The 7500-nt window shown below is 52.8% G+C and overlaps 1 protein-coding gene across 1 annotated transcript; it reads right to left on the bottom strand.

Annotated features, from left to right (window-relative positions):
* Positions 1–1670: 1670 nt before the first annotated feature.
* On the bottom strand, positions 1671–6173 carry LOC116679174 (potassium voltage-gated channel subfamily G member 3). The gene is made up of 2 exons (XM_032508860.1): positions 5035–6173; positions 1671–3733 (listed from the first exon to the last, which is right to left on the bottom strand). The coding sequence occupies exons 1-2, from the start codon at positions 5628–5630 to the stop codon at positions 3091–3093; spliced, it is 1239 nt and encodes a 412-aa protein (XP_032364751.1). The 5' UTR covers positions 5631–6173; the 3' UTR covers positions 1671–3090.
* Positions 6174–7500: the final 1327 nt, after the last annotated feature.

Genomic DNA, 7500 nt, shown 5'->3' on the forward strand with positions numbered 1-7500 from the left:
TCTCTACATCTATATCTACAGTCTATGGTCTCTACATCTATATCTACAGTCTAGGTCTCTACATCTATATCTACAGTCTATGGTCTCTACATCTATATCTACAGTCTATGGTCTCTACATCATATCTACAGTCTATGGTCTCTCACATCATCTATAGTCAAGGTCTCTACATCTATATCTACAGTCTATGGTCTCTACACTATATCTACAGTCTATGGTCTCTAACATCTATATCTATAGCATGGTCTCTACATCTATATCTACAGTCTATGGTCTCTACATCTATATCTACAGTCTATGGTCTCTACATCTATATCTATAGTCAATGGTCTCTACATCTATATCTACAGTCTATGGTCTCTACATCTATATCACAGTCCTATGGTCTCACATCTATATCTAGTCATGGTCTCTACATCTATAGTCAATGGTCTCTACATCTATATCTACAGTCTATGTCTGATGGTCCATTTCTTTCACTGTCTATTGTCCTGACATTCAAAACCAAATGTTTCCAACACTGTGTCTTTGAGTCTCCTGTTGCTGTGGAAACCGTGGAGAGTCTGGCAGACAGCTGAGCTTCCTGGGGGGGGGGGGGGGGGACGACGCGACAACAACAACTCGTCTGGGCTGCAAAGAGAGATGTACTTTATTTCAGTAATAAAGGCATCGATGTAATAATGAAACAACAAGATTTAAAGGACTTTATGTTTTTACAGGTTAATCAAAAACAACTTTAAAGATCTGAGTCTTAGAGAAGGAAAGAAGGAAAGGGAGAAAGGAGGAAAGAAGGAATGAAGGAATGGAGGAAAGAAGGAAAGTAGAAAAGGAAGAAAGGAAAAAGGAAAGGCGGAATTGAGAAAAGGAGGAAATCAGAAGGTTCCTGGAAGCATTGGTGTAAGAGTATTTATGACCATAGAGATTAGATCTTATAATCAGCAGATCTCAGTCGGTGAACTCGGCAGCCGTCGGTCAGTCTGTGAAATCATTGGTCAGTCGGTGAAATCGTTTGGTCAGTCGGTGAACTCGGCAGCCGTTGGTCAGTCGTGAAATCGTTGGTCAGTCGGTGAACTCGGCAGCGTGGTCAGTTGGTGACTCGGCAGCCGTGGTCAGTCGGTGAACTCGTTGGTCAGTCGGTGAACTCGGCAGCCGTGGGTCAGTCGGTGAACTCGGCAGCCGTCGGTCAGTCGGTGAACTCGGCAGCCGTCGGTCAGTCGTGAATCGTTGGTCAGTCGTGAACTCGCAGCCGTGGGTCAGTTGGAACTCGGCAGCCGTGGGTCAGTCGGTGAACTCGTTGGTCAGTCGGTGAACTCGGCAGCCGTGGGTCAGTTGGTGAACTCGGCAGCCGTGGGTCAGTCGGTGAACTCGTTGGTCAGTCGGTGAAATCGTTGGTCAGTCGGTGAACTCGGCAGCCGTCGGTCAGTCGGTGAAATCGTTAGTCAGTCGGTGAAATCGTGGTCAGTCGGTGAACTCGTTGGTCAGTCGTGAAACGTCAGTCAGTTGGTGAACGCGGCAGCCGTCGGTCAGTCGGTGAAATCGTTAGTCAGTCGGTGAAATCGTTGGTCAGTCGGTGAACTCGGCAGCCGTCGGTCAGTCGGTGAAATCGTTAGTCCGTCGGTGAAATCGTTGGTCAGTCGGTGAACTCGTTGGTCAGTCGGTGAAATCGTCGGTCAGTTGGTGAACTCGGCGCCGTCGGTCAGTCGGTGAAATCGTTAGTCAGTCGGTGAATCGTTGGTCAGTCGGTGAACTCGGCAGCCGTGGGTCAGTTGGTGAACTCGGCAGCCGTGGGTCATCGGTGAACTCGGCAGCCGTCGGTCAGTCGGTGAACTCGGCAGCCGTCGGTCAGTCGGTGAATCGTTGGTCAGTCGGTGAACTCGGCAGCCGTGGGTCAGTTGTGAACTCGGCAGCCGTGTCATTCGGTGAACTCGTTGGTCAGTCGGTGAACTCGGCAGCCGTGGTCAGTTGGTGAACTCGCAGCCGTGGGTCAGTCGGTGAACTCGTTGGTCAGTCGGTGAAATCGTTGGTCAGTCGGTGAACTCGGCAGCCGTCGGTCAGTCGGTGAAATCGTTAGTCAGTCGGTGAAATCGTTGGTCAGTCGGTGAACTCGTTGGTCAGTCGGTGAAATCGTCAGTCAGTTGGTGAACTCGGCAGCCGTCGGTCAGTCGGTGAAATCGTTAGTCAGTCGGTGAAATCGTTGGTCAGTCGGTGAACTCGGCAGCCGTCGGTCAGTCGGTGAAATCGTTAGTCAGTCGGTGAAATCGTTGGTCAGTCGGTGAACTCGTTGGTCAGTCGGTGAAATCGTCGGTCAGTTGGTGAACTCGGCAGCCGTCGGTCAGTCGGTGAAATCGTTAGTCAGTCGGTGAAATCGTTGGTCAGTCGGTGAACTCGGCAGCCGTGGGTCAGTTGGTGAACTCGGCAGCCATGGTCAGTCGGTGAACTCGGCAGCCGTGGGTCATCGGTGACCTCGTTGGTCAGTCGGTGAACTCTTTGGTCAGTCGGTGAACTCGGCAGCCGTGGGTCAGTTGGTGAACTCGGCAGCCGTGGGTCAGTCGGTGAACTCGTTGGTCAGTCGGTGAACTCGGCAGCCGTGGGTCAGTCGGTGAACTCGGCAGCCGTGGGTCAGTCGGTGAACTCGGCAGCCGTGGGTCAGTCGGTGAAATCGTTGGTCAGTCGGTGAACTCGGCATCCGTAGGTCAGCGGTGACTCGGCAGCCGTGGTCAGTCGGTGAAATCGTTGGTCAGTCGGTGAACTCGGCAGCCGTGGGTCAGTCGGTGAAATCGTTGGTCAGTCGGTGAACTTGGCAGCCGTGGGTCAGTCGGTGAAATCGTTGGTCAGTCGGTGACTCAGCAGCCGTCGGTCAGTTGGTGAACTTGGCACCGTCGTCAGTTTGTGAACTCGGCAGCCGTCGGTCAGTCGGTGAAATCGTTGGTCAGTCGGTGAACTCAGCAGCCGTCGGTCAGTTGGTGAACTCGGCAGCCGTCGGTCAGTCGGTGAAATCGTTGGTCAGTCGGTGAACTCGGCAGCCGTCAGTCAGTCGGTGAACTCGTCGGTCAGTCGGTGAACTCGTCGGTCAGTCGGTGAACTCGTCGGTCAGTCGGTGAACTCGGCAGCGGTCCGGCGGCGGCGTGCAGCGCGCAGGGTGAGCTCGCTGTAGATCTGGATGAAGCTGTGGTAGATGAAGGTGATCGGCAGGGCCAGCAGAACGATGCCACTCACCACGCAGACGCCGCCCAGCACGCGGCCCGCCACCGTCACCGGGAACATGTCCCCGTACCCCACCGTCGTCATGGAGATGATGACCCACCAGCAGGCGGCGGGGATGCTGGCGTAGTCTTGGTTCCCGGCCTCGGGGTCTAGGCCGTGCTCCAGCAGCTGGGCCAGCGCGCTGAAGATTGCCATGGCGACGCCAATAAAGACGAGCAGCGTCACCATTTGGCGGTGGCAGCGCCGCAGCGTCAGGCCGAGCGTCTGCAGACCCACGAAGTGACGCGCCAGCTTGATGAGCCAGAAGATCCGCATGATGCGCAGGACGCGCAGCGTGACGCCGGCCCGCTGCAGCGTGGAGTTCTCCCCCGTCAGCATCGTCACAGCAACAGAGACGTAGTACGGCGTGATGGCCAGCAGGTCGATGACGTTCAGAGGACGACGGACAAACTCACATTTGTCCCGAGACACCAGAAAACGCACGATGCACTCCGCCGTGAACCAACCGATACACACTGCCTCAATGATCCTGCAGAAGAGAGCCAATCAGAGGGAGGGAGAGAGAGACAGCCAATCAGAGAGAGGGAGAAAGACACAGCCAATCAGAGGGAGGGAGAAAGACACAGCCAATCAGATGGAGGGAGAAAGAGACAGACAATCAGAGAGGGAGAGAGAGACAATCAATCAGAGAGAGGGAGAAAGAGAGACAGACAATCAGAGGGAGGGAGAGAGAGAGAGACAGACAATTAGAGAGAGGGAGAGAGAGACAGCCAATCAAAGAGAGGGAGAGAGCGAGAGAGAGACAATCAGAGAGAGACACAACCGAATGATCTGAAAGATGATTGGCTTAGAGTAAGATGAACTTATCAGTCAGATAATGATGTTAATAGGGTTGGTTTTAATAGGGTTGGTATCATCAGGGTTGGTATCATCAGGGTTGGGGTTATTAGGGTTGGGGTTATTAGGGTTGGGGTTATTAGGGTTGGGGTTATTAGAGTTGGGGTTATTAGGGTTGGGGTTTTTAGGGGTGGGGTTTTTAGGGTTGGGGTTATTAGAGTTGGGGTTATTAGAGTTGGGGTTATTAGAGTTGGGGTTATTAGGGTTGGGGTTATTAGGGTTGGGGTTATTAGGGTTGGGGTTATTAGAGTTGGGGTTATTAGGGTTGGGGTTTTTAGGGGTGGGGTTTTAGGTTGGGGTTATTAGAGTTGGGTTATTAGAGTTGGGTTATTAGGGTTGGGTTTTAGGGGTGGGGTTTTTAGGGTTGGGGTTTTTAGGGTTGGAACTAAAGTATGGAGACATTTTGGAGCGTAGCGCTATTCCACAGCTGCAGTCAGTGTGGCGCTGAATGGTCTAGTGTCTGTGGGACGGGTCCCATCTGTGCTGGGCCAGGGTCTGTGGGACGGAGCCTATCTGTGCAGGGCCAGGGTCTATGGGACAGGTCCCATCTGTGCTGGGCCAGGGTCTGTGGGACGGGTCCTATCTGTGCAGGGCCAGGGTCTGTGGGACGGGTCCTATCTGTGCAGGGCCAGGGTCTGTGGGACGGGTCCCATCTGTGCAGGGCCAGGGTCTGTGGGACGGGTCCTATCTGTGCAAGGCCAGGGTCTATGGGACAGGTCCCATCTGTGCAGGGCCAGGGTCTGTGGGACGGGTCCTATCTGTGCAAGGCCAGGGTCTGTGGGATGGGTCCCATCTGTGCTGGGCCAGGGTCTGTGGGATGGGTCCCATCTGTGCTGGGCCAGGGTCTGTGGGACGGGTCCCATCTGTGCTGGGCCAGGGTCTGTGGGACGGGTCCTATCTGTGCTGGTCCAGGGTCTGTGGGACGGGTCCTACCTGTGCTGGTCCAGGGCCTCTGCACTCTTCCAGTCTGGTAAGGTGCTGGCACACAGCATCACCATGGAGATGACCACAAACAGCATGGACACCGAGGCGAGGACCTGAGCCAGCAGCGAGGATGTTGGTTCCTCGAACGTCCTCCGTACCGTGTCCAGCCAGCGTCTCCACGCCCCCTTAGTGCCCCGCGGCTCCTCTCGGGGGCGGGGCAGCACCTCCTCTGGGAAGATGTGGTTGAAGCTCTCGGACATGCGGCTGTCGAGGCGGCGCTGGCAGCACAGCTGCAGGTCGGCGCTGTCCAGGCCCCAGTACAACATCTCGTTGTAGAAGGACAGCTCGCACATGTGCGGCAGCAGGCGCAGCGTCCCGTGCTGCACATACAGCATGATGAAGCTGAAGGCCTCCGCGTGGCGGTCGAAGAAAAACTCGTTGCTGTCGCGGTCGTAGTCGTCGCAGAGCTCCAGCAGCTCGCTCTCCGACCCGCAGCGCTGCAGCCGGCTGAGTCTGCTGAGAGGCAGGCGCTGCATCAGCTCGGCCGCGAAGCTAAAGCGGCGGCCACCCACGTTCAGGGTGCACAGGCGGCTGCTGAACTTCATCTTCTGGGACAAGACACGCTCAAACAGCACCTACGTCTTCATTAAAGCGTCATCATCTTCTGACGCTGCTTTGAAAAATCATCCTTTGGTAATTAAGTCAGCTTTGAGTGTGTTAGAAACTCAGCTGTTCTGTTAAGACAAACATGAGTCTGTTAAAAACACCAGCTGCTGCGTCCACACTGGTCAAACTGTTAAAAACTGTTTCCTCTTCTGTTAAAAACTCTTTTTCATATCATCCTCCATTAGTTAGGAGCTGAAGCTGTTTCTCTGTCTGCTGCTCCCAGACTCCATCTTCCATCTCAAACAGAAGCCGTCAAGCGTCATCTTCCTGTGAAAAACAGCTGAAATATCTTGTTACTTCTGGCCCAACGACCTCCTAGCCTACATTGATTTTATTATTTTTATTACTATATATATATATATATATATATATATTCTGGTGAAATATTGAAGCATTGTCCTGTAATAAACTGTCTTCCAGGTTTCAGCTTCTCCGACAGCAGCTTTTTGTTCTTAAAGTCTGAATCCCATTCTGTTCTCTTGCTGTTGATGTGGAAGTGAAGAGCAGCAGCAGAACATCCTCCTCCTCCTCTCCTCCTCCTCCTCTGACAGAGAGGAGGATCAGAGGCGATGAGTCAAGCAGCCGTCAGTCTGAAGCTTCACCGACCTCAGAGTCTGACAGAGTGAACACACTCTCTCTTCTTCTGTTCCTCCTCTTCTTCTTTAGATTGACAGCCACCATCATCCAGCAGAATTAAACATGAAGCTCACTTCATTTTAATTTCATGTTTCAATGAACATCAAAAGCAGATGTGAACCTAATAAGTCAGATATTATTAATTCATCACTGACCTGCATGTAGTGAAGGAATGGCTCCCGCTGCTGGACGATCCAGGTAACTGCACGTTACATCTCAAAACATTTAAATAGAAACTCTCTTCCTTAATTAATTATTTATTCTAGTAAAAAAATATTAAAGCATTTACCCCTGAACCCCGCGTTTCCCCCGATGCTGCCCCATCGGAGTGTAGATGTGTGTGAGTGGTGAAAAGAGAGACACATCCATCCCCTATATAGAGGAAATGAAATGTGTGAGAGAGATTGAGTTAGGGTGGGTTAGGAATGAAAAAATTGAATTCGGAACAAACCTTGGACTTAGGCTAAGGCTAAATCCCATTTCTTCTACTTACCCCTACCCCTTGGTTTCAAGGGCCAAGGGGTGGATGAGAGAGAGAGGAAGTGGATGAGAGAGAGAGAGATATCCATCCCTCTGTCTAGAGGAGGTGGATATGAGAGAGAATTCAATTTTATCTATATAGTGTTTAACCACAACAACAGTTATTTCTTTGCCTATAGCAGCATAACTAAGGGCTAGTCCAGGACTCTCCTGAGCCCGCCCTAACTATAAGCTCTATCAAAGAGGAAAGTCTTGAGCCTATTCTTAAATGTGGAAACGGGGTCTGCCTCCTGAACCCAAACTGGAACCTGGTTCCACAGGAGAAGAGCCTGATAGCTGAACGCTCTGGTCCCTGGACCCAGACCGGAACCTGGTTCCACAGGAGAGGAGCCTGATAGCTGAACGCTCTGGTCCCTGGACCCAGACTGGAACCTGGTTCCACAGGAGAGGAGCCTGATGGCTGAACGCTCTGGTCCCTGGACCCAGACTGGAACCTGGTTCCACAGGAGAGGTGCCTGATGGCTGAACGCTCTGGTCCCTGGACCCAGACTGGAACCTGGTTCCACGGGAGAGGAGCCTGATAGCGGAACGCTCTGGTCCCTGGACCCAGACTGGAACCTGGTTCCACGGGAGAGGAGCCTGATAGCGGAACGCTCCTGTCCCTGGACCCAGACTGGAACCTGGTTCCACAGG

This window comes from Etheostoma spectabile, unplaced genomic scaffold, assembly GCF_008692095.1.
Source record: "Etheostoma spectabile isolate EspeVRDwgs_2016 unplaced genomic scaffold, UIUC_Espe_1.0 scaffold00009661, whole genome shotgun sequence".
Taxonomy (NCBI): Eukaryota; Metazoa; Chordata; class Actinopteri; order Perciformes; family Percidae; genus Etheostoma; species Etheostoma spectabile.

Coding starts and splice junctions, on each gene's coding strand:
- LOC116679174 (XM_032508860.1), bottom strand. CDS start 5,630: ATGAAGTTCAGCAGCCGCCTGTGCACCCTGAACGTGGGTGGCCGCCGC. Junction 3,734..5,034: donor GAGGCCCTGGACCAGCACAG/GTAGGACCCGTC, acceptor TCTCTTCTGCAG/GATCATTGAGGCAGTGTGTA.